Here is a 27,381-nt window from a genome sequence, read left to right on the forward strand (position 1 = left end):
CTATACATTTTTGAATTACATTTTCATGTGTGCGAGTGTAGGCATGTCTCTACAACAAACTCTTAATAAACAAAAAAACTAAAAAAAACTCATAATACCATCACTATTATTTGCAACTGACATGAAGATATTAAGATGAAGAATAAGATCATGCATAATAAACTACGTGTATTGTGAAAAGCGCTACATTAATAAATTTGACCATCTGAGATGGATGTTAATTCAAAGTAAGCAAGCAAAAATAGCTGCAGACCTGTTGTGACGGAGTTGAGAGGGCGGTGATCAGCTTGGCCATGATGGGTTTGACTTTGGGGTCACTCTTGTCCAGATGTTTGGCCAGCGAACCCATGAGGATGACCACGCTCTGCCGAACAGAGTCATAGCCGGCGTCCTGCGGCGCGTTCTTCAGAAACTCCTCAAACACGGGCAGCAGAGAGTTCACATTGTCCTGAGAGACAAAAACATCATCACAGAGTGAGCGTGGCTTCAGGAGAACGGGGCTGGACGGCGCGTCTGATCTGATGGAGTACCTTGCCATGCGTGTTGAGGGCGGACAGCGCCGCTTCCAGCATGCAGCGCCGCACCTCCGTGTGTCTGTCGTTTAGAGCATCAGGAACAAAGAACAGGAAGAGGGGCGTCACCTGACTCTCATCCAAGTACTCAGCCAGTTTGTTCAGCGCCAGAGCAATGCCACACCTGCACACAGGAAACGCATCACTCACAAGTCCTCTGTGAAAACTGATATTATGACAAGAAATGCATTATAATGGAAGTTCTGTGGGCAAACGTGAAGCACTTTGAATGTTTAAAATACATTTTGAACGTATAATCAGAACATTACATGTCTGTGCAAGAGATTGACAAGACAACATTAGTCAAGTTATCCAATCATTCACTAGCCTAATATGGTCACACACAGTCAAGTCAGAAAATGAGTCTTATGCTCCATTGGGCTGTGATTATGGGGCGTGTTTCAACCGAACCAGGAAAGACCTCAATTGGACAGACCTACAACCAATCAGAGCAACGAAGCGATGCATAACGTTAGCATAGATTTATAGATCATCTATAGATTTACTGCTCAATCATACTGTTTTAGTTCCCCCCCCCCCCCCCCAATCTATCTATATAGATGGACCGACTAAACTAAAATAATCAAAAACTAAAATTTTACTGAAATCAAATACACTAAAATAAATAAAAAAGGTAAATTTTCTAAGTAACTATAATTTCTGTTATTGCCACAGATGCTTTCCAAGTACAAAATAAGTAAATAAAATAAATACAAACTAAACAAAAATGTAAAATCTTTTTCTAAGCAAGTTTTCCAAGCAAATAATTTCTATAATAATTCCATAGCTCTCATGGAAACGCTCTCTCACCTGGCCTCCCATTGGTCTGGAGGAGCTTCAGAAATGATGCGTCCCAGAGCGTCCAGAACTGGAGGAGGTCTCTGAACACAAACACACACAGAGGTCACTGAGCATCAATCAAAGCCATCCCATTCCAACGACAGTCCAGAGTGATGCGCCTTTACAATGAGGGCCCTTCATTTTTAAATATATGGGTAATAAATTAAAAAAATTTGAATAAAAGCCTGTCTGCGTGATTTATGACACTTTAATTTCACAGATGAATTTCAATTTAAGCACTACTAGCCCTGATTAAATATTCATGTCTGGTCCTAAATCTCGAGTGTGTGAGACTCACGTAGAGTTTCTGATGGTAGAGCTCGATGAGTTGGGACAGAACAGTGGCCGACTGCTCCTGGTACTGGCTGACGGCGCTGGATAGAGCCTCGGCACCCGCCGCCCGCACCGCCTCCTCGTGGTGGATCACATCTTCAATCAGGAGTGGACAGAGTTCAGGGACGAGATCTAGACACAGAGCCTGCCAGAGTCTGAGAGAGAGAGAGACACACACACACACAGCATGAGCAACAATAATCAATGACACACCATGACTCTTCCAGTCGCCCATCACTGCGCGATTAGGCATTTATGTTTTTTTTATACAGCACTGTGCAAAAGACTTAAACAAAAAATGGTTTTAAGCCAGACATTTACACCATTCAGGCCTAACATTATGGCCTAATAATGTGTTGGTCCCCCTTTTGCTGCTCACATGCCACTTTTGGCGCTTTCGGCGGTGGACAGGGGTCAGCATGGGCACCCTGACTGGTCACTTTTGATAGATACTGACCACTGCAGACCGGGAACAGCCCACAAGAGCTGCAGTTTTGGAGATGCTCTGACCCAGTCATCTAGCCATCACAATTTGACCAATGTCAAACTCGCTCAAATCCTTATGCTTGCCCATTTTTCCTGCTTCTAACACATCAACTTGTTCACTTGCTGCCTAATATATCCCACCCACTAACAGGAGCCGTGATAAAGAGATCATCAGTGTTATTCACTTCACCTGTCATAATGTTATTCCTAATCGGTCCGTGTGTGTATATGTACATGTATATGTATGTATGTATGTATGTATGTATGTATGTATGTATGTATATATATATATATATATATATATATATATATATATATATATATATATATATATATACACACACACACACACACACATAATATTTTATTTTGATACAAAGGCATTTTCACTTTAGACATTTTTAGGATGGTGAAATTAGTCTTTTTTTTTATTGACACAAATGAGAAATGCTATGAGAATGTTTGTTATTAAAATTATCCATCAGCAGCAGTTCATTTCCACAGAAAATCAACTGTTATCCACACTGGAGTCCACATGATGAACCATTCTCAAATTAACTTGTGTGTTGTTTCATGGAGTGAAAAAGCTTCAACATCAACCAAACTCTGATGAGAACCAGCACCAGAGGCTGCAGTGTGAAAAAGTGATTCTACGCTAATACTGCATGACTCACTTCTCTGCCAGAGCTCTGCCCTCCTCCTCCACATCGAATTTCGCCACCCACAGTCTCCTCAGCATCTTGAGACCGTTAGCGTCAGCGCTGTCGGTGGGTAACGCCAACTCCATCTCCAGCAGACCCTACAAGAGTTTAAAAGGATTTCATAACATACTCTCAATTCAAAAGTGTTCAAAGGCTAGATGACGTCAGAAAGACACTGACCCTCAGCGCAGCATCTCTGACAGAGAAACACGAGGACAGTAAAGCCTCCAGCAGAACGTCAATCTCAGGCTGTTCGGCGAGCGCACATCCCTGCTGCCCTCCAGCGCTGGTACACAGAGCCGTCAGACAGTCTGATGCCAGAACCTACAACAACACACACCGTCACAACACAACTCTTCTCACATACTGGGTGTGTCTCTAGATTCCAGTCTCTACCTGAAGGCGAGGGGTGGACGTGCCGATGACTTTGGTCAAAAGCAGCAGCATACTGACTCTGGGCAGCAGTTCTGGGCCGTTCTGGAAAAACAGAAAAAAGACATTCCTTATAAAACACTTGGGTTTCAGTTAAACAGACATGGATAGAATCCATCATTAATATGCACATAGGACAATTTTTTAATTGCAAGTAGTCTTAAAATCATGGGATTATGAATACGATTTTACTTTATGAACATGCACAGATATAACAGAATTTTTTTTATAATTTCATTTTTAATTTTTAATTAATAATTTATTTATACACACACGTGCGTGCCTGCACACACACACACACACGCATAAATTATATTAAACATATTTTAATAATCTAATTTAATATAATACTTTTTTTTATTCAATTAATCTTTATAAAAAAATTATAATTGATGATTTTTTTATTTTTAGATATAAAAGACCTTTTTTTAAGATACTAAAGGATTCTGTATAAGCCACTGGCATTAAACATACATAATCCTAACAACAAAATTCAAAACAAAGGCATAGTTTGATGACGCAAAGTGTGAGCGCAGCATCTTGGGACATGTGGTCTTCACCTCACAGCCGGTGGAAAATAGGACACGGGCAGAAATCATGTTCATGGATGCGGTTATTAACGTTACTGTAGTGTGAAGCAGAGCATGAGCGAGCGAACACCGGGACTTTTATTATGACGGGATGGAACATAATATATCCAGTCGTCCGCACTATTTCTGCTTTTCCCGTCATGAGTATAAGGTAAAGCAGCTCTGTTTATCATATTAGATACATTTAAGTGTGTTTAAAATGATGTTAAAATGTTACTCTGTGCGTTCGCTGCGTTCACACTGCTAAGAGAAAAGCGCTTCTGCCAAATAAAACCGAGGGTAACTCAGATATGACACAATTGACAGGCGTCTCCTCAAACGCTATGCTGAAACGTCCCGGATAATTGGTTAAAACTGCAATTTTCGAACTATTTACAAATAGTTGGAAACATCTGGGATATTGTAAGTACTCAACTGAACAAAATATATAACACTGGCCTAGTGGTTTTTGGATATTTTACTGCAAAAATACTACATAGTGCACCTTTAACTAATAACCATTATTCTAAAGTGTTCCCAGTTCAGTTAACGCAAAGTTGATGGATCAATAAATCAAAAGCACAGATCAATGACACAGCCACCAGTTGAGATCCTAGCCATACCTCATCTATGACGGTGTCGTCCGCATGCGCCCGCAGCTGTGCGTGTGTGTTGATGACCTGTAGTGCGCGGGTCATCGTGAGCTCCGCGTCGTCCGAGGATCCGCTGCTCTGACTCAACACAGCCTGCAGCAGCGGGAAACAGAAGGAGAACGCTGGCGCTGACAGGGCAATCGCTTCTGACCCTGCAATGATTAAGAGGTTTGCCAAGTTACAGAAGCTCTTTATTATTTTCTAACACAAAAAACCTATTGTAATTCAGTTTTCTCGCCCATTCTCTACCCTCTGTTGCATGTGGGTGTGTGTTATTCACCGTGTTTGCCGTCTCTCTGAGGTGCTGTGATTGTATGCATCAGTAAGATGGTTCGCTGCGTCGCCGTGTTCAGATCTTCTTGAGCCCAAGCAGGATCCAAATCACACTCTGGCTTCAGCTGACGCAAGGTCACATGACCCACGAGAACCGCTAAATATATTGAGAGAAAACAGATTCGAGTTCCATTCGCACATGAAACCTGAAAATATGCCATCTGTTATTCTTAGGCCCTATGATTTCAGAGATGTAGAAAACACGGACAGAATCACACAATCCAGAATTAATAAAAAGCAGTACACTTAAATCAAATCGCGATATAGACTAAATATGAATCGTGCATGTTCTGCGTGTGATTTCAGACACAAACTGAAGCACGCGTGACGCTCGCAGTGTTTTCAGCCTCTGCCGCATCATCTCCAGAGCCACTTCCTCAGCATTTTATGGTTTCATTAAAGGAAAAATCCTCATTTCATAAACATACTCGGCGTCCCAATTCGCCTACTTATACTACGTCCTAAAAGTATGTACTCTTTTTGTGAAGAAAAGGTATATACTTTTGAGTGTGCAGCAGAAAAGTATGCAAGTTTTGGGACATACTACTTCGCCATCTTTAACAGACTCTGTCGCTTAGTTACGTGTATCCCGTCAACGTTTATCTGCCCTGTCAATCATCGTCAGATTCGTCACAGTTCAAATCCTCCTCATTCAGTTTAATCTCCTGCCGTATCGGAGAGACATGTAGCCGCTCGTTGATCTGCCATGTGTGGGTCTTTGTGGGTCAGAGACTCTCCTCATGTGTTTGCAGTTTAAATATAATGATGCATTTAAAAGTTAATGACCAAACGTGTCATTACAAAAGTTCACAATGCTGCTGCAGGTGAAATATAATGTGGACAACACTGAATAAATATATTTTTGTCAGGTTAAATATTGATAGTTCACTCAAACCACTTTATCTAAACTTCTCTACTTAACCGTCTGACTCGCACATCTGCCATGTTTGTAGTTTTTTAACGCTTTTTTATCCGCGTTTGTAGTTCTAATTGAATCCTCGTTCAACTCGCAATGGGTTGTGGGCAATATTAGCCGTTAGAGTGCACATCGATCCATACTTCGAATTCGGACCGTAAATAGTAAACCATCCGGGTATCTTTGGAATATTCGTTTCAACAGAACTACGATTTGGGACATACTAATTCTATTTTCGAATACTATTTAGGATGGATAGTATGCGAATTGGGACGCAAGGACAGTCTCAAAAGGTCTTCACAGCAACCCGTCAAAATAAAAGTTTGGTTTAACTCCATAGTCTCCATGTAATTATAATACTAACACTAATGTAATAAATCATCATCAAAACTTTAATTTTTGAAGGAATAAGCACAATTGTACTTCTGTGTTTTAATTTGAACAGTAAAGCTCTTTGTGCAGCAATTTGTTTGACAATTTTTTATTATTATTTCATGATTAAAAGATAAATTAAAATAATGTTTTGTCTCTTCATATACCAGAAAACACCATAAAAAGCTATTTTTTATGGGGGAAAAATTATAGAAATTAATTAAATATACATTAAAATTATTGTTTTTATGAATTCAATTAATTAGACATGCTTTTTGATTATTACATTTTAATTACACCATTAAAATGGAATCCTGAAAACTTAAAGGTGGGATAAGTGTTATTTCAAAACCGTTTTAGAAAAAGGACACGGGCCAAGTGGAATAACAAACTTGTAGCCAATCAGCAGGTAAGGGGCGTGTCTATGGTGAGACGAGAGGCCCAGTGTACGTGATTATTCAACACACGAGTCACACAGGACGGACATTAGCCAACTTAGCCAAGAAATAACGAATATATTCTGACTTTTGCTTGAATATGCTCGTGTGTCATGTTCACTTGTTAGTCCATTTGCGATCGTATTGTGTCTCACTTCAGCGATGATAAAGACCCCTTCATTTCCACACCGTATGGAGCATCTAAATCCCCTGTGTTTTAAGGTTTTCAAGCGTCAGCTCACAAAATGTGTTCGACAGGTAAGATACTATACTCCTAATATACCGGTATGTTTGTTTCCTCTATACCTCTATATTACCCATCCTGTCATAATTGTAATATATGTCGTTAGCTGGACTATCGAGCTTGTATAGCCTACTAACTTTATCGAGTTGTTCATGAGAAGAACTGTTTGTGTTTTGTGATCGCTGTAACTCTAATCTTGTCATAATTGTAATATGTTTGTTAGTTGGACTTCTATTCGTGTACTATAGAGTTGTTCATGAGAACGGTTTGTGTTTTTGTGATGGAAGGGATGACTTTTTCATTGAATATTCGACCTGGATTAGTAACACACAGATTCTGCCATAGTCGTTTTCTGGGTTACGTATGTGTGGGGCGGAGCTATCTAAATAGGGCCGAGACCCTTTAGGGGGTAGGTTTGTTTGTTTTGGTGATTTGAAATAACAACAACGGTTACCAGATATCACTTATCCCACCTTTAAACAGAAAACATTGAATTTGGTCAAATATAAAACAGAATTAAAAAAAAAAAAACATTACATAGAGCTCTAAAGATGCCATTTTGTTCAACTTTTAATTTTATTAAAACTTTTACTTGCTTTTCAGCAAAGTGTTAATCACGTTGATAAACCAGAGGCCTTAGAAAGTTGCGTATCAAGCTTGATACATTAGTTTTATAGGGTTGAACATGCATTTGCATTAAAAAAAATCACTTATATATGAAAACAAGGACCCTGAATACAAGTGAAGGTTTATAATCAAGTAGGAAAAAGTAAGGCCTACCCAAGTAGTGCAGTTCTTTAGGCATCAGAGAGACGCCGATGTGCAGGAACACTTGTTTGACATGTGGAGCGGCCAAAGGAGACTGCAGGAGGGGCAGAAGAACCTGCACGACTGCAGGAAGATGAACCCAGATCATAGGAGGACGACGGGCCAGAGTCGCCTCCAGCAGACCCACCGCACACTGCAGCTCCATGTCCAACTGATAGAGAACAAGACAGACAGACGTGTTGGTTTGTTCACGCTGATGACGTGTCTCAGGTGCTCTTTGGTAGTGCATGACCTCTCACCTCCAGCAATCTCTTGCGGATGCTGGACTCTTTCTCCAGCTGGTTCTGCATCATCTCCTTCTGTTTGCTGGTCAGCTGGATCTCCTCTTTAATGCCTTTCTTCTTCTTGAGCTCCTGAAGGACAAACACAAGGGGAGGCTCAATCAAATGTAAACACTGCACAAAATACTGTATCCTACAATGCAATGCACTTAACTTGATTTCATTTTTCAGTGTGGTGGATGAACTTAGATGCAATACTAGCCATGATTTTTAATGTCTCGACTTCATTATTTGTCAGACTAACAAAAGCTAAAATATTTTAATGGTAATGGCTAACAATCAATATATAATAATTAATAATACAGTATATATATATATATATATATATATATATATATATATATATATATATATATATATATATACATACACAAAAATGTATGGATATATATATATATATATATATATATATATATATATATACACACACACATACATACACACACACTGGGGTAATGACTGATGAAAATTCAGCTTTGCATCACAGAAATAAATTATATTTTAAAGTGTTAAAATAGAAAACCATTCTTTAAAATTGTAATATTTGTGTGTGTGTGTACTGTGCATAATTATGTATATATAAATACACACACACATGCATGTAAATATTTACACACACACACACACACACACACACACACACACACACACACACACACACACACACACACACACACACAATTATATATACAGGGTATCTGCAGGTTTCACCAAGTCAAATTTAAGACTTTTTAAGACCTTTTTAAGACCATTATGAATAAAATTTAAGACCTATATCACGCAATAAAAAACATGCATAGGAAATGCAGAACCACTCAATTAGGCTACTTAAAATTATATTATTTAATTTATTTAAATTGAACAAAGTATTAGTAAACTTATTATTCATAGCTCAATCCCACCAGGATTAGCGCATATATATTAACATATATATATGAACTCTTGGTTGCTAGGCAACGTGGGGGAGAGGACGCTGGCGTCGTCTGTTCGCCGCTTCTCCACCCACAACAAATCATGTTAATGTACTATTAGATTTACATTTTATTTTATTTCCTTATGTTTGTGACTAGTCTAACAGTCAGAGCTACAATTGGGACTGTTGCTGATTGCTGGCAGCCACTGAGAAGTCGTTGTTCGTCGTTTCGCCGTTTTCAACCGCTTCTCTAATGTTTACATTTGAATTGCTGCGGTTGGTTTCTGGTTTGGAGGACATTTTATGTTTCTCGCCGCGGGTGCTCACTGGTGGTCTCCCTTGGGCTTAAGCTGCATGGTGGCTGAAGTTTGCACCGGGCTAGCGTCATCCGGGCTCTCGTCGTCGGTGTCCGGCATGATGTTGGGATGTTCTGCTTCTCGGCTGCGCCGCTGTTCCGTCCTGCATTGCGACCGTGGAGCGACATCTGCGCCGGCCCCGGTGTGTCCACAGAAGTGCCCGGAGGAATGTTCTGCCTCCTGCATGGTGCTGCAGCGATCCCCATCGTTTGAATCATCATGAAGAAGACCCATCATCTGGTCTTCAGCTGTCGTGCCTCAGCGATGTCATCGGGACACTGCCACTGGGAGTAATCTGAAACATGGAGTGGACCACAGTGTGCTGCGGAGCTAACAGAGACTTCCACCATCAGCTGTTTTCTGTTCACCATCAGCTCTGTTTCTGTTCACCATCAGCTCTGTTTCTGTTCACCATCAGCTCTGTTTCTGTTCTGTTTTCTGTGTTGGTTGATTGTTTGTAGTATTCTATATTTTTACTTGTTATTCATTTTTTTGTTGTTATTCCCCCCCCCCCCCCCCCCCCCTTTGTTGCACTTTGAGATTCTTCGGAATGAAAAGTGCATTATAAATAAAATCTATTATTATTATATATATATTTTAGGGATGTACCGGTCAGGTTTTTTTGCCCTCGAGTCCGAGTCATTTGATTTTGAGTATCTGCCGATACCGAGTCCCGATCCGATACTTCTATAATACATTAAAAAAACAATAAAGAGGAGCGAAAAAACGAACCAGGATGTTCCTTATTTTTTATTTTATTCACCTTATTTTAACATTCAACAACTCTAACAAACAGAGCACTTCTGTGAGGTAGATTGAACAATCAAGTAATAAATAACAAATTCTTCACTTTTGGATTTTAGTGCTACAGTAAATATAAAAAAGTCCGGGACCGGAATTGCGCAGAGCAGGAAGTACAACGGCAATATCAAAAGCACACCCATACTCTCATAGATGCAGAACAATTAATTATGTTGGTGTGAAATAAACAGTTATGGAAATTAAATTAAATTAAATAATCTGCTCCCAAAAATCCTGAAAAAATCTGTTAGTGCCTCAGTGACAACTTCACTCAGAGAAGACGTCGATCTCAGCTGTCAATCATGACGTCACAAAGCCGGTTTTATAGCATCAGATAACTAACTAAAACTAAACCTATTTAAAAAACAAACACTTGAAATGAAATCATTGTGATGATAACTGCCTACAATGACATAAATTAACTTTGGGGAAAAAATATTTGAAGTGTAATTTGATTGAAGTGTAATTAACAATGCTTTTCAGGTTTTTATAGGTCTAACATTATTTTTAGGTCGAGAAATTGAATAAAGTTGGCTAATGAAATGTAAAATAGCTGCATATTTAACTGTTTAAATTAAATACTAATGCTTACAAAAGCTATTTAATCAAGAGCAGTGAGTGATTCCTTATCTTTTGTTTGACATTAAACAGACAGCAGTAAAGGTTACTGCCCCTTTAAGACCTAATGGAAGGCTCTGCGTCGTCTTTCTCGACTGTATAAAGTCCTCTTAAAGCATATTCAGACTATGTCTGCTTGGATACTCATCAAGATGGACATGCTGACATATTTCTTGTGTGAGTTGGTCCGTTTAAGCGCGAGTCTTGAAAGAGAACTCAATATTTGCGCGCTGTGAGACGAGTGCGCGCTTTCGGATGATGCACAGAGACAGATCAGTGCGCGCGTTCTCATTCGCGTCTTCTGGCGAATATACACGGGTGATATTAGCGCTGTTGTAATGTATCACCGAGGAGCCAGCACGTGTATCCATCTACAGAAACATACATAAAGCATTATTTTCAAGTTACAACCCATATTACTGATGCGTCATCATGCTCACCTCACCCCAGAATATACATTATATCCGAGTCCTGATCGGGATATAACGTCCGATTCCGATCGAGTCTGAAATCACGTGATCGGATCGGGACATCCCTTTTATTTATATATATATATATATATATATATATATATATATATATATATATATATATATATATATATAAATTGACCAAAATTAGTTTTTATTTTGTGGTGGTCACTTCCATAGATTTGCAAACATTTTTATTTTTTTTAAATAATTAGGATGCAACATTAACCATATTATTATGTTAGATGCACAATAGTCATACTTGGCAATAAAACTGACAAAATGCATGAATCTTGTTTTGTTATTATCAAAAAAGGCTGGTTCAGTTGTGTGCGATCTATCTTTAATAACACGATCGCTTGGGGGGGATCGATTGCTTAATATAAGTAAAAAGTTTTCAAGTGATTACGTAATCAAGTAATCGGTCAGTAATAAAATGTATACTTATAAACAAATGACAATAGGACAAATAAATACAACATAAAGATGCATATCTACAAAGAGGAACACCCACCCGTTTTTAGAAATAGGGTTTATTCAACTTCTTTAGACATTTAGATATGTGGGCAAATGCATTTATCTCAGTGCATGCATTGTTTTAGTTTGGCAGGGTCGCCGCTAGCTTAGCTTAAAATGCATTTCCCCACATATCTAAATGTAGCAAAGTACCAAAGTTGAATAAGCCCTATTTCTAAAACAGTTGGAGTGTTCCTTTAAGTGTAAATGCTGTTTCCCCGTTTGTGTTGCTGTTAAGCTATATTAGTTTGCTTTCAATTTGAGAGCTTACTAATGTGCAGATCCAGTGCTTACTGACACGTCCCAAACTTTTTAACTCAAATCAGGATATAGACATATGCATAATGTGTATATTTGATCGTTCAAGAGTAACCTTAGGGTAATGAGCCTAGAAATAACACATTCAATAAATTCGCGCGAGCGCTGACAGGCAACACACGCAGCCTGACTTTGGAGTTCGGAGTTTACATCACTGTTATTAACTCTTTAGTGCAATCGGGTATATTATACTTTTATTTGGTCATTAAGCCAGATGGTGAGAAAGATTCGCCTTCGCGTTCACGATCGCGGAACTGCAGGAACCGTCAGACTGAAGAATAAAATCCGTTTTATGCGTCTGTGGGGTAGGCTACGATCAGAAAGAGGCTCGTGCCAATAACACGAACGCTGATTTGCTGCAATACACGTGGCATGCTTGTCTAATTTGTAGTTGTAATAGAGCGAACAATAGTTGGTCTAGCGAAAGAAAGAACTACAAACACCACGGAACAAACACACACACATACACACACGTGCTCGCGTGCTGCGGGAGGCGAGAGCGTTTCAATGAGGAAGCGTTTACATGGACGTAGGAAAATTAAAGGGTTACTTCAGCGATTAGCATATGGCTTTGTATCAGTAGAAACCCTGGAGAATATTCAAATTATTGTGCTTTCCCCCCTCATATCTCCCTGAGACAAGAGATTTATGCATTTTATTTCTGGAAAAATTCCTCCTATGATGCAAAATGACGATTTTTGCATCATAGGAGGAATGTTTGCCCAGAGGCTAAAGACTACAGCCAGCAGAGGGAGCTATTTCCGCATGTTTTGAATCTGCGCATGGGGGATGGGAGATTACACTCAGCTGGCAGGGAGAGCTCAGCTTGCAGACAGGATCATTTAAACGGAGCTATGGTGAGCAATGTAAGTCTTTTAACTTCTCAAATTAATTTCTATGAAAGTTAAGCTTGCAAAGGCATGAACTGAAACGCGTGCCAGACTGAACTCGCGTTGTGAATGTATGCCGCGAATGTAGTCGCGATTACCTCAGCTCTCATCACTCGTGCAGTTAGTGCTCAGTGCTGTGATACTCGCGCGGTGACTCACTCATTATATTGAACACACACGTTCAGTTTTTAATTGTAGTGTCTTCTCCAACTCAGTCTCTGTAATCAAGTTGGTGGCGTTGGGAATGGCACAGGGCAGCGAAGCATTCTGGGCATTGTAGTCTTTCATCCCCATGGGACAAAAATACATTTTCTGTCTTTTCTCAGTCTAGAAGACACCAAATTCAAAAATAATTAAAGCTGCGAGCAGCATTTAGCGGGGTTCAAGCCATTTAAGGTTTTTAAGCATTTGACACCTTTTGCATGAAAGGTTTTTAAGCACTGAATGAATTTGAGAGATATCAGGTGAAATTAAGTGATAAACTGACAAAATGTGATTTTAAATATTATAATAGTGACTTTATAAAGTCTAAATATGAATTGATCAGGAGAGTGCAGAGAATCATACTGCTGTGGTTTGGTTCCGATCAGGCAAAAAACCTAGGACTAGTTTAGAGGCAAAGTTGTTCAGTATGAGAAGATCTATCATAATATATGCATATTATGTGGCTGTTTTAACCCCACCTGATTACAGAGATGGAAAATACCATTTACAGGCAATTCACCATAGGGAATACATGGTTTTCAAAGCTTTTTAACACTTATAGCGCCCCCTATACTCCGATCTCCATAAAACATTGCATGTGTCTTCAACATGTTATGCCACATATACCCAACAATTTTCGTGAAGTTTTGAGTTTCCTCTTAGGATTTATAGGCTTTTGAGTGTATTTTGCCACGCCTCTTTTCTAAATGGCCCTGTTATAGCCATCCAAATGCAAAAAATCTACTTTTTTTTTGATAATTATTGATCTAGAGAGTCCAGAGAATTGTCCTAGACTGGTTTGGTTCTGATTGGGCAAAAAACCAGGGACTAGTTCGCGAAAGTAGGTTTTTAACATAATTGCAAATATTTATTTAACAATTTGATTGACAGCAATGTTTCTAGAGGCAAAGTTGTTCAACATGAGGAGATCTATCATATGATGTGAATATTTTGCCAATGTGTGCAACACCACGTGATTGCAGAGCCATAAAACTCGTTAGCGCCAACTAGTGGCCAATTTCTTTCAAAATTCTTACAGACCTCTAGGACCATGAGTCAAACAGGCCCACTGAGTTTCGTTTCGATCTACCTCCGTTAACCCTGTCTAATAGGTGCTCAAATTTCATTGGCCGATGGCGGCCATGTTTTTTGAGATACGCCAATGTTCTCATAGACAGACATGGGACCTTGGGCCAAGACACTGCATACCAATTTTCCAGTCAATCGGACTAGCGGTCGCGTGGTTATAGCCTTTTTTGTGTTTTTTCCATGTTATAGCGCCACCCAGTGGCCAATCGTCGCGATTTTTTTATCGTGACCAAAGACTGAGCGCATACACATGTGTACCAAGTTTGATGAAGATATCTCATTTCTTGCTGGAGTTATAGCCTCTTTATTAAAATAGGCTCCGCCTTAAATGTACATTTCCACGCCCCTTTACGTTCATGAGTCAAAATTTCAACTTTTTTTTGATAATTATTGATATTCAGACTAGAGAGAACATTTTGGCACTGGTTTGGTTCTGATATGTCAAAAAACCAGGGACTAGTTCGCAAAAGTAGGTTTTTGACAAAATTCAAAATGGCGGAAAAATTTGCATACCGGAAATGAAATCGGAGATATACGTTTTGTTCGTCATGGTCTCAGCTTTCCAATGATATAAGACACTTGACCCTTAGGACGAAAGATTTAAGAGTTATGAGCCATTTTGCGTTTTTGGTTGCTGTAGCGCCACCTATTGGCCAATCTGGCTCATAATTTGATAACCTCTCCTCGATTTTTGGACTACCTATTGACAAAGTTTGAAGTCTGTAGCATTTACGGTTTGGTCTGCACGATGAGTTTTACGGCAGAATAATAATAATAATAATAATAATAATAATAATTAAAGCTGCGAGCAGCATTTAGCGGGGTTCAAGCCATTTAAGGTCTTTAAGCATTTGACACCTTTTGCATGAAAGGCTTTTAAGCACTGAATGAATTTGAGAGATATCAGGTGAATGAAGTGATAAAATGTCAAAATGTGATTTTAAATATTATAATAGTGACTTTATAAAGTCTAAATATGAATTGATCAGGAGAGTGCAGAAAATCATACTGCTGTGGTTTGGTTCCGATCAGGCAAAAAACCTAGGACTAGATTGCAAAACAAGGTTTTTAACATAAATGTGAATATTTAAATAAAGATTTGATTGACAGTATTGGTTATAGAGGCAAAGTAGTTCAGTATGAGAAGATCTATCATAATATATGCATATTATGTGGCTGTTTTAACCCCACCTGATTACAGAGATGGAAAATACAATTTACAGGCAATTCATCATAGGGAATACATGGTTTTCAAAGCTTTTTAACACTTATAGCGCCCCCTATACTCCGATCTCCATAAAACTTTGCATGTGTCTTCAACATGTTATGCCACATATACCGAACAATTTTCGTGAAGTTTTGAGTTTTCCCTTAGGATTTATAGGCTTTTGAGTGTATTTTGCCACACCTCTTTTCTAAATGGTCCTGTTATAGCCATCCAAATGCAAAAAATCAACTTTTTTTTGATAATTATTGATCTAGAGAGTCCAGAGAATTATCCTAGACTGGTTTGGTTCTGATTGGGCAAAAAACCAGGGACTAGTTCGCAAAAGTAGGTTTTTAACATAATTACAAATATTTATTTAACGATTTGATTGACAGCAATGGTTCTAGAGGCAAAGTTGTTCAACATGAGGAGATCTATCATATGATATGCATATTTTGCCGATGTGTGCAACGCCACGCGATTACAGAGCCATAAAATTCGTTAGTGCCAACTAGTGGCCGATTTCTTTCAAAATTCTTACAGACCTCTAGGACCATGAGTCAAACATGCCTACTGAGTTTCGTTCTGATCGACCTCCGTTAACCCTGTCTAATAGGTGCTCAAATTTCATTGGCCGATGGCGGCCATGTTTTTTGAGATACGCCAATGTTCTCATAGACATACATGGTACCTTGGGCCAAGACACTGCTTACCAATTTTCAAGTCAATCGGACTAGCGGTCGCGTGGTTATAACCCTTTTTGTGTTTTTTCCATGTTATAGCGCCACCAAGTGGCCAATCGTCGCGATTTTTTTATCGTGACCAAAGAATGAGCCCATAAACATGTGTACCAAGTTTGGTGAATATATCTCATTTCTTGCTGGAGTTATAGCCTCTTTAGTAAAATAGGCTCCGCCTTAAATGTACATTTCCACGCCCCTTTTCGTTCATGATTCAAAATTTCAACTTTTTTTTGATAATTATTGATATTCAGACTAGACAGAACATTTTGGCACTGGTTTGGTTCCGATATGTCAAAAAACCAGGGACTAGTTCGCAAAAGTAGGTTTTTGACAAAATTCAAAATGGCGGAAAAATTTTCATGACGGAAATGAAATCGGAGATATACGTTTTGTTCGCCAAGGTCTCAGCTTTCCAATGATATAAGACACTTGAGTGTGAATCAAACGGTTTAGGAGTTATGAGCCCTTTTGCGCAATTGATTGCTATAGCGCCACCTATTGGCCAATCTGGCTCATAATTTGATAACCTTTCCTCGATTTTTGGACTACCTATTGACAAAGTTTCAAGTCTCTAGCCCTTACGGTTTGGTCTGCACGATGAGTTTTACGGCAGAATAATAATAATAATAATAATAATAATAATAATAAAAATCAGCACAAATACAATAGGTGTTCAGCACTTCGTGCTTGAACCCCTAATAATAAAAATCAGCACAAATACAATAGGTGTTCAGCACTTCGTGCTTGAACCCCTAAAAATCAGTACAATTACAATAGGGTTTCAGCACTTCGTGCTTGAACCCCTAATAATAAAAATCAGTACAATTACAATAGGGTTTCAGCACTTCGTGCTTGAACCCCTAATAAAAATCAGTACAATTACAATAGGGTTTCAGCACTTCGTGCTTGAACCCCTAATAATAAAAATCTTTACAATTACAATAGGGTTTCAGCACTTCGTGCTTGAACCCCTAATTAAAGCTGCAAGCAGCATTTAGCGGGGTTCAAGCATTTAAGGCCTTTAAACAGTTAAGGTCTTTTGTATTTAAGGCCTTTAAGCATTAAATTAATTAAAACTGAGATGAAATGAAGATCTGAGCATTCATTGAGGATTTATTAAAGGCTTTCGGGGACACTTGGTCAAGGCCACATATTGAAATGACCCAATTATAGCCATCCAAATGCAAATGCCAGTCATTTTGGATCATTATTGACCTGTCAGAATGAGCAGATCTAACAAATCATTTGAACATTATACGATAATAGATACAAAAGACAATTTACAACAATTACAGGAAATTTACCATAGCAAACGCATCAAAGCTTTTATAGTTATAGCGCCACCTATAGACCAATCTCCATAAAAGTTTGAATGCTTGTTTAGAGTCACGTGTCACATTTACTTTCTCAAACTATTTTTGAGAAGATCTAAACATTTATTGAGGAGTTAAAGGTTTAGGTACACTTAGTCAAAGTCACATTTTGAAATGACCCTATTATAGCTATCCAAATGCAAAAGTAATTTTTTTGGATAATTATTGAGAATGAGGACATATGTCATGGTAGCTTGCTGTCACGTGACGAATTGGGGGGTGTCTGAGCCCGTCCACCATTTTGGGATCCTACGCTATCGGTTGCCAGGGGCAACATTGTAAGAGCGATACAGAGATCGGAGCAGGAAAGACGGCTTGAGGAATTATCATCACCGCGTTTAAACGGAGAAATGGAGGCCTCTTACAGGGAGAAACCTACTACCAGCGCCAGGCAGAGGTATTTAAGCTGGCTGAGATCAAAAACGTCGACCCATACGAGCTGCCTGCAGCACAGAGACCTAACGTTAGATGCTTTACTACCTTCCTGAAATGTTTCTATACATATATTTTCTGTGCATTCTGAATAATAAATAAATAAATCTCCCCACTATCCTGCAGCAGTCCAGTGCTCGTCCTCTCAGTAAGAGTTTTTCTCGTACTGATCATATTTAATACCTGTTGAGTTTTGATTTCTAAATGAATTTGACTAATAAAAAGGACCGCTTGTGTGTGCTGGTGCTTTTAGTCCAGCCTTCTTAAGTAGAATAAATGCTCGGTACGTGCCTTAAATTAATGTAACGTTAGAGGAAAATTTGTCAACTATAGGCCTACTTTGAATATTAATTAAGCGTTTTGGGCATAAACATGTAAATTACATACAGTAAAATGATTGATAGTGAAAATGACAGAATAGTGATCAAAATGTTTAATACAAATAAATAAAGGATCGTATTCATCAGGTGTTACACACTTCAGCTTCGCGGTCACGAGTTTAGACTATGACTGACACCCTGTGGTGAATTATAGCGTATGTTTATCAGCAGCTGCTTTCTCAGCTCGGCTTGGGTGGATTAAAACTTCATGTTACATTGAGTTTAGAAAATGTTGTACTTAATAATCATCAGAATATCTCTTCTCCAGTCTCTGTCCGAATCCACTAAGGCGAGTACTATCCTCCCAAAATGGCAGAAGGGGGAGGATTCCGTGATCTCTATGGGCGGGGCACTGTGTCGTGACGACATCTCATTCTCAATTGATCTAGAGAGTCAGAATGAGCAGATCTAACAAATGATTTGAACATTATATGATAACAGATGGAAAAGGCCATTTACAGCCAATAAAGGGAATTTACCATAGGAAATGCATGGTTTTAAAGCTTTTTAACAGTATAGCGCCACCTATGGTATGATCTCCATAAAACTTTGCATGCTTCTTCAGCATGTTATGCCACATATACCCAACAATTGTCGTGAAGTTTTGAGTTTTCCCTTAGTATTTATAGGCTTTTGAATGTATTTTGCCACACCTCTTTTCTAAATGTCCCTGTTATGGCCATCCAAATGCAAAAGTTCAACTTTTTTTTCAAAGATGATTGCTCTAGAGAGTCCAGAGAATTGTCCTAGACTGGTTTGGTTCCAATCGGGTAAAAAACCAGGGACTAGTTTGCAAAATTAGGTTTTTAACATAATTGCAAATATTTAATGAACGATTTGATTGACAGCAATGGCTCTAGAGGCAAAGTTATTTAACATGAGGAGATCTATCAATTGATATGCATATGGTGTGGATATGTCAAACACCACATGATTAAAGAGCCATAAAACTCGTTAGCGCCAACTAGTGGTTGATTTCTTTCAAAATTCTTACAGACCTCTAGGGCCATGAGTCAAACATGCCCATCAAGTTTCGTTCTGATTGGCCTCCGTTAACCTTGTCTTATAGGTATCAACTTCATTGGCCGATGGCGGCCATGTTGATTGAGATACGCTGATGTCCTCATATACATACATGGGGCCTTGGACCAAGATACTGCATACCAATTTTCAAGTCAATCAGACTAACAGTCAGGTGGTTGTAGCCGTTTTTAAGTTTTTTTAACATTATAGCGCCACCTAGAGCCCAATCATCGCGATTTTTTTTATCGTGACCAAAGATTGAGCCCATACATAAGTGCACCAAGTTTGGTGATGATATCTCATTTCTTTCTTGAGTTATAGCCTTATTAATAAAATAGGCTCCGCCTTGAACGTCCATTTTGACACCCCTTAGCAAAATTGAATCAAAGTTTCAACTTTTTTTCAATGATTATTGATAATCTGACTCCAGAGAATATTTATGCACTGGTTTGGTTCCGATAGGTCAAAAAACCAGGCACCAGTTTGCAAAAGTAGGTTTTTCAAAAAACCCAAAATATCTCAAAATTGGCGCCTGAAGAGCGAGCCAGTCCGAGGCATGCGTCTGGTCCGTCTCGAGCCAAGGATTCCAACGATATAAGGCACTTGAGGCTACGGCCAACGGTCTAGGAGTTATGAGCAGTTTTGCGCAATTGATCGCTATAGCGCCACCTATGGGCCAATCCGGCTCATAATTTGATAACCTCTCCTCGATTTTTGTACTACCTATTGGGCAAGTTTCAAGTCTCTAGCCCTTATGGTTTGGTCTGCACGATGCGTTTTACGGCAGAATAATAAACCGGCACAAATACAATAGGTTTTCAAGCACTTCGTGCTTGAACCCCTAATTCACATTTCTACTGCATTGATGACCCAGTTTAAATACAGATTCATCTTCCCAGCGCTGAAGTACCCCTTTAAGACCTGTTAAACATTATTTAAGACCTAGAACGCAATGCTTCCGCGAATTTAAGACTTTTTAAGGCCTTAAATTTTGATTTTGAAATTTAATACTTTTAAGACTTTTTAAGACTCCGCGGGGACCCTGTATATAGTAGGGCACAGATTGGCCAACCCAATAGATCAGTCTATAACTTTTTATTTATTTATTCAAAAATAACTTTATCTTCAACATGACAACTAAATTATACAGGTAATGCAATAAGATGGAAATGTTCTGTATTTCTGTGAAAATATTTATTGCTGTATAGTGTAAATAGTATTTGACTAAACAGTGTAGAGTAACTATTGAATACACACACTCGTACATACAGCCCCAAACAACTCTTTTCTATACCAGCAGATTGTTAGCTGTATTTCTCTCTCACCTCTTGAAGCTCCAGCTCAATGATCTGCTCCTTGAAGGAATAAGCCTTGTTCTCTCTTTTCATGTTGCCTTTCTTTGTGCTCTCCTGCTGCGCACTGCCAAACATAACAACGGTGTTCACAGAAGAAACATCAATGTGATTCTCATTCATTCAACACCTCAAAAAATAATGTTCCTTCTTTCCATTCAGTTCACTTTACCTCATAATGATGCTCTTGTCGTAAAGTTCTCCCTCTGGCGTTTGCATGATTGCATATTCCTGACGGGTCACCTGGATCAGCGCAGGATTGGATAAGCGCTGGGTCACGTGATCCATGACGCGCGGCAGCAGTTTGTTTGGAGACAGATGTGACAGAGAACCGACAGCATTCTGAACAGCCTACGGTGAGAGAGACACAATAATGACCATGAATATAAGATAAATCTGACTGAATCTTAAATGTGTGTCCCATTATATCAATGCAATAAGATATTAAAGTTTAGAAATGAAGTCTCTTATGCTCATCAAAACTGCTTTTATTTGATCAAAAATACAGTATATACAATATATAATTAAATATGAAGAACATAAATATTGCTGTAATTCTGTTATATATATATATTTGTGGCAATCAGTGAGGTCGAGGGACCGTGAGAACCGTGATGATAATCAGCTCCAGCTGCAAGCCGCACCGGTCTCGTGTCTCACGGAGGAGCTCGGACGCATAAAAGGAGGAGCGATGACAGTGAAGTACGAGAGAGGACCAGGCCTGGATTTTACCTCATGTTTCATAACGTGTGTGTGTGTGAGTGGCAGCCGTCCGTCAGGGGCTGACTGTGTTACTTTCACTTTGTGTTTGTTTATTTATTAAACGTCCTGTACTTCACGATCCCATCTTTCAAACTTTAGTTAGTGTGTAATGTTGCTGTTAGAGCATAAATAATACCTGTAAAATTATAAAGCTCAAAGTTCAATGCCAAGCGATGTTAACAGATGTTTCCTTTCAAAGCCTACAGCGAACGGCGGGTTTGTGCATCTCCCCGTTATGGTAAGAGGCGGGACCTTTACGGGCAAAGTGCGCTAAACTGCTGTCCAATCACAGCGCGGGAAGCGCTGGCCCAATCAGAACTCGTTACGTGTTTCTGAAGGAGGGACTTCATAGAACAAGGAAATCATCAGGCCGTTTTTAGGACAGAGGAAATAGCGCTGTACAGATAAGTCAACTGTGTGAATACTGTTTTTTTACAAGCGAAACATGAACTCATGTTATATTGCACACTGTAAACATAATCAAAGCTTCGAAAACACAAAAGAAACGGGACCTTTAAAGTGCTTGAACTTTTGGCGGTTCCCGCCGACAGTTCTCCAACTGTTACACAATATTCATCCGGAAGTTTACACTATATTTAATCAAACAAAACTAATATCTGGAAAAACAGAAAATGGTATCATCTATTATCAGACTGTCAAAAGGTACTCTTAAATGCGTGCCCTACTACCGTATTTTCCGGACTATAAGTCGCTCCGAAGTATAAGTTGCATCAGTCAAAAAATGCAGTCATGAAGAGGGAAAAACATATATAAGTCACACTGGACTATATGTCGTATTATACTAGAATATAATGCCATCTTCACAACGCACGCGCAAGCGCTGGCAGGGCAGAAGCAGTGCGGAGAGCTGTGCATTCACACCATCTATAATTCAAGTCAAGTCACCATTTATATAGTGCTTTTTACAATACAGATCGTTTCAGAGCAGCTTTACAGTGATAAAAGGAACTTAATGGAAGAGAGATTGTTTTGGCTGTACAGCAGCTCTAAAAAGTCTTATTGTCCAGCTAAAGTAAGTTTGATTGATTATTTTCAGTTGTAAAAAAAATCATTAGTTATTCACACACGGGTAGCATTTGTCTGGCACAGCTGAGCCTCTCCTGGCAGAGAGTTCAAGCGTCTGTGGACTCGTTCCTCCAGCTCTGGCCATCTCGCTTTCAGTCCGTTTTTCTTCATTACAGTTAAAGTAACGTCTGCTTTTCACTAGTCCCTTACAAGTTTTTCTCACTCACTCCAAACTTTCTTTCTCCTGCTCGATAGCGCCCTCTCGCGGCTGTAGACGTAGCTAAATGTTTATTCTTGTCAGTCAGTATCAATCAAATTTGATATATAAGTTGCACCTGACTATAGGTCGCAGGACCAGCCAAACTATGAAAAAAAGTGTGACTTGTAGTCCGGAAAATACGGTATAAAGTAAAAATACAAAATAAAGTGTTTTTTTCCCTAATTTATGTGCCTCGTAATCTTTAATCAGAAAAAGTTTTCTCCCTCTTGCACCTCTGATGACGAGGGCGGAGCAACCTGTCACTCACATGAGCTCCACCAATAGCAAACCACAACCGTCCAATCCATTCCCCACAGACAAAATCAAGCCCCGCCCTACATTTGTTCAGCCGTTTCACTCGGATATATGCCACGATTAGTAGTAAGACTACACAACATCTCATGTGTCTTTAAATGTACCTGGTTGTCTGTGTTGGCTTCGAGCAGGCGAGGCAGAATCTTCTCCAGGTGTTTGTCGATGAATTCAGCAGCGTTCATCTTCATAGTGGACAGCAGGGAAGGCCACAACTCAGACCTGATGACCACTGAAAAAGAAAGGGCGTAATTAACAGCGATTGGAAAAATCCTGTATGGATGCAATCAAATCCACAGGGATATCAGAGAGACGCACCGATCGAGGGATGATGGGTAACGATGAGGATATCCAGGGCCAGTTTCTCAGTCTCTGCCTGGTCATTCCACTGGGCTGCCACAGAGCAGATGACGCTCAGAGCATCTAGCAGGATCCGCGGAGTAACATACAAGCGTCCGATCTCAGTAAGCTCACCCGTGTCTGTATAAAGAGCATCTGGCGGCAGAACCTGACAAGAGAGACTTAAAATGAGCAAATTCAAAACACATCAGTGTAAAATAATCATTCAACTCCTTTTTATCCCTCACCTTGTGCTTGTTAATAATGACACGCAGTTCTCCCAGAAGGCCATGGGCCAGGTTGGATCCGCCCAGCGAGGACAGGAGCTTCTTCACGGTCTGCTGAGCACGTTTCCGCACACGCCACTGACGGGACAGCAGCGCCATCACTGTGGCCTGATGATACATCCTGAGGACAGCAGACAAAGGTTTGAGTCACAGATGCTCAAGAAGTTTTGCACTATTGTTGAACACTAGCCTAGAAATCTAGTCACACCCTAGCGGTAGCAAATCTAATTTGCAGCCAGTGTTGTCTAGCAACTCTCCATAGACTTGCGAGCTGTAAAAACCAAACTCTGGTCAGGCCAATCACAATTTGTATAGAGTTGGTGGGCGGGCTTAACATAAAGACGGCAGAGTTGCGGAGGTTCTGCGTGCTTCTTGAAAACACAGAAACTGCCGAACGGCAGCCTTTCGATTCTGCTTTGACTGCGACTCTGGAAGACTTGGAGTTAAGCTTATTCTCTGAGAAAAGAACGGCACTGAAGTCATTCTTAAGAAGGGAAGATGTGTTCGGGGTTTTGCCGACCGGATACGACCAAAGTTTAATCTATTAACTAGCTCTGCTTCACGTTGCTCTGGTTGGTTGTAGCGCTATCCTATCGCGTGCAGAGGGAGTTTGAAAGACAACCGCTTATCACGCCTCTCTGATTGAGCCGTCAATGGTGAGTTTCCAGACCAAACATCTTGATGTGGGTCTGGCTTGTCAGGCTAGTTAAACGCCACAATTCACCATATTTACTTTCTTAACCCTGTTATGTGCAAACTTCAGAATTTTTTGTGGGTTCAAAATGCCCCCAGACATCACCGATTGGGTGAAAATGTGTACAGGCGTTTTGAAAACTAACACAAGATGTGCATGTTTTACTAATTATTCTAATAAATACAATTAGCATATTTATTAGAGATGACAGTAGCTTTGGGGTCAATTTGACCACAGACATTACAGGAGGGTTAATAATATTCTTGGTCTTTTTGTAAAAGTGTACATTGTTGTATAGAAATAAATGTCATAATACTTCATTAAAAGGTAGTAATGAAACTGATGTAACTTTTTTTCTGTTGATTTAATAACATTAATCACACATCTCTCCTAAATAATTGTCATAGGCAGTGTAGCTAATGTTAACTAAAAAAAATAAACTATTATTAAATTGTTTAAAAAAAATTGTTATTAATTGAAATAAAGCTCAAATTAAATTAAATATAAATATTACATGGAAACTACAAATGCTTGTTGAAGAATTAAAAAACGACTAAAACTGAAATAAAAATAAATTGAAGCTAAAATTAAATTTAAACTTAAAATGATAAAAGCAAAACAAAATTACTAAAACTAAAAATTATATTACAAACTAATTTAAAAGTTAAAAGATTCATAAAAACTGTACGAGTATTAATAATACAAAAATAACTATTTGGAAATGAGCAGTCAGTATTTTTACACACTAAAGTGAAACAAATGCATGTGAAATCTTCATTTGATTGATTTAAGTATTTAATTTGCTACGTAGTCATCAAGTGTTTTTAGGTTGAGTCAGCCGTAATATAACTCTTTTAGGGTAATAAAAGATCTCATTAGGCTTTATTTTGCATATACATCATAGCCCACTTTTAATGATCCTAGTGTTTACTAAAAGTAAAATGATTTACAAATGCTTAGTTTGGATGTTTGTTCACATTGTCAAAAAAAAAAAAAATACAACAGAACACAGGAAATAGAATTCCCTATTCAATGAATAATTCAATTCTACATAAAACTAAAAATAGTAGTGACTCACTGAGACTTGCTGCTGTTGAGTCTTTGTGGCTGATCCAGGAACAGTCTTTCACACAGCAGCAGGATAGTGCACAGAGCTGTGGATATAGGACAGTCTGTTAACAATAGCAACACTGATAAGTAAATCTGATGAAGAACACACACCTCTATTCAAAATCATTTTCATTAAAAGCACAATACGCAAGTTAAACACCTGCAGTAATACACCTGAGGTTTTTTGAATCAGTATCCTCCTTTTACCAGTTGTTAAAATCTTTAAAGATGACCTATTATGCTTTTTTACATGTCCATCTTTCTTTAGTGTCTAATGTTGCCATTTGACAAAGCACAAAGTCCCTCCAGCGGGAATTATTCTCTATATCAGTGTAAGAGATTCTGAACTCCCTTAAACGTCCCCATTCTAGTCTTGAGTTTTCTTCTTTTTCTTAATAATTAATACGCAGAATAAAGAGGCGAGTTAGTGTGAGTAGTGTGTTGAAACTGCCGGTCATTGTAACTGGTGGGTCATTTCCCAAACATCTCTAAGCGCTTGACCAATAACAACACACTGATCCAGCCGACCAATCAGAGCCCACTGTGCTTTTCAGAAGGAGGGGCTTTGTAGAGACAGTGACTAAGCAGAGCGTTACTGACAGACTGGGAAGAGAGGAGCTGCAAAAATGGAAAATGTGTTTTTGAACGTTTAAGCATTAAAACACATTTGTGTAGAGCCGGTTTCATGACAAATCCTGTCTCCCTGTGAAATCGTGTCCGCTGGTAGCGGTTTTAAATGCCTGATCAAAAGTTGTTATACATGGTTCTGGACAATCAATTGTTTAAAAATAACTAAATAATAAACTAATAAACTATGAATTCATTGCCATACTAAGTACACACGCAAAACATTTATTTGAAATATTTAATTGATTGCTGTAATGGGAGCAAAAACATGTTTTGAATTATATACTTATATAAGCACTTATAGCTTCAGTTATATACTACTAATACATGAAACATATGCTTTGTAAGACATTAAAGACTATTTTAACACAATTTAAACAGCAAAAATCAAAACGCGATTGTGTAAGAATTGTAATCAGGCTCTGAACAGATTACCTATTAAAATTTCTTTCAGCCAATAGAATCGCTCTGGGGGTCCTTGCGGACACGATTTCACAGGGGGACAGGATTTGTCACGACACCGGAAAACAATATCAAGACTTTGTAAAAATGCATAATATGCCCTCTTTAAAGTTAGTTAGATTAAGTGTTTTTGTCTAAAAAACATTCCTCTGAGCCACATCAATGAAATCCTAGAATCGCCTCTGGATATGCTTGAAGAGCGGAGCGTTTCTGACCTTCTTCACTGGCCTGAGAGAGAAACTTCTCAGTGGTGAGCAGAGGCTTCTTTTCATCCAGGATCAGATTCCAGAAAGACACCAGCTTCGCTTCTAAAGACACAGAACAACATGAAGATACACGTCACAGGCATGAGACACCGGAGCTACGTTTCCATCCCAAGATGCCAATTTAACTTCTGTGCAAAAATGGAATATCTCACAAAAACATTTGGAAACAAAGCAGCGTTTTCATCCCATGTGTTCAAGAGAACAAAGGCTTAACTTCCTGGGAAATTAGCACAACATATTTTTAATAAAAAAGGAAGTTGCTGCAACTGGGGAAGAAACTGTGGCTCATTTTTCCAATATCATAAATCTCAGAGCGCACATGTTTTCTCGAGTTTGGATTCTGGTGTTTGTGAAATCAATTGTGAGAGACGGTTCTGGAGGGAACTAAACAAATCATTCTTATGACAGACTTGGGCTCAGGCATTTCAGAACCACCAAACCAACATTTGTGCGATATGATTGGCCCGCTGGCTATACCGTTATCCAATCACATCCACTGTTGAGGCAGTCAAGTGAGTTTTTGTTTCGCATCAAGGGATTTATCCAGTGTGTTTC

At 39.0% G+C, this 27,381-nt stretch overlaps 1 protein-coding gene across 1 annotated transcript in view; it reads right to left on the reverse strand.

Annotated features, from left to right (window-relative positions):
• gcn1 (GCN1 activator of EIF2AK4) overlaps positions 1 to 27,381 on the reverse strand; it is a 74,445-nt gene that overhangs the window by 33,546 nt on the left and 13,518 nt on the right. Inside the window, exons 16-33 of the mRNA XM_067414485.1 lie at positions 26,776 to 26,868; positions 25,440 to 25,515; positions 23,629 to 23,788; positions 23,360 to 23,549; positions 23,149 to 23,273; positions 20,855 to 21,033; positions 20,656 to 20,749; positions 7,956 to 8,069; positions 7,669 to 7,867; positions 4,867 to 5,016; positions 4,557 to 4,738; positions 3,329 to 3,409; positions 3,113 to 3,256; positions 2,906 to 3,030; positions 1,711 to 1,900; positions 1,383 to 1,453; positions 531 to 696; positions 254 to 448 (exon numbers count right to left, since the gene is read on the reverse strand). Coding sequence (XP_067270586.1) covers positions 254 to 448; positions 531 to 696; positions 1,383 to 1,453; positions 1,711 to 1,900; positions 2,906 to 3,030; positions 3,113 to 3,256; positions 3,329 to 3,409; positions 4,557 to 4,738; positions 4,867 to 5,016; positions 7,669 to 7,867; positions 7,956 to 8,069; positions 20,656 to 20,749; positions 20,855 to 21,033; positions 23,149 to 23,273; positions 23,360 to 23,549; positions 23,629 to 23,788; positions 25,440 to 25,515; positions 26,776 to 26,868 — 2,534 coding nt within the window. The remainder of the gene's footprint in view (positions 1 to 253; positions 449 to 530; positions 697 to 1,382; positions 1,454 to 1,710; positions 1,901 to 2,905; positions 3,031 to 3,112; positions 3,257 to 3,328; positions 3,410 to 4,556; positions 4,739 to 4,866; positions 5,017 to 7,668; positions 7,868 to 7,955; positions 8,070 to 20,655; positions 20,750 to 20,854; positions 21,034 to 23,148; positions 23,274 to 23,359; positions 23,550 to 23,628; positions 23,789 to 25,439; positions 25,516 to 26,775; positions 26,869 to 27,381) is intronic.

Source organism: Pseudorasbora parva, chromosome 13 (genome assembly GCF_024679245.1).
Source record: "Pseudorasbora parva isolate DD20220531a chromosome 13, ASM2467924v1, whole genome shotgun sequence".
Lineage (NCBI taxonomy): Eukaryota > Metazoa > Chordata > Actinopteri > Cypriniformes > Gobionidae > Pseudorasbora > Pseudorasbora parva.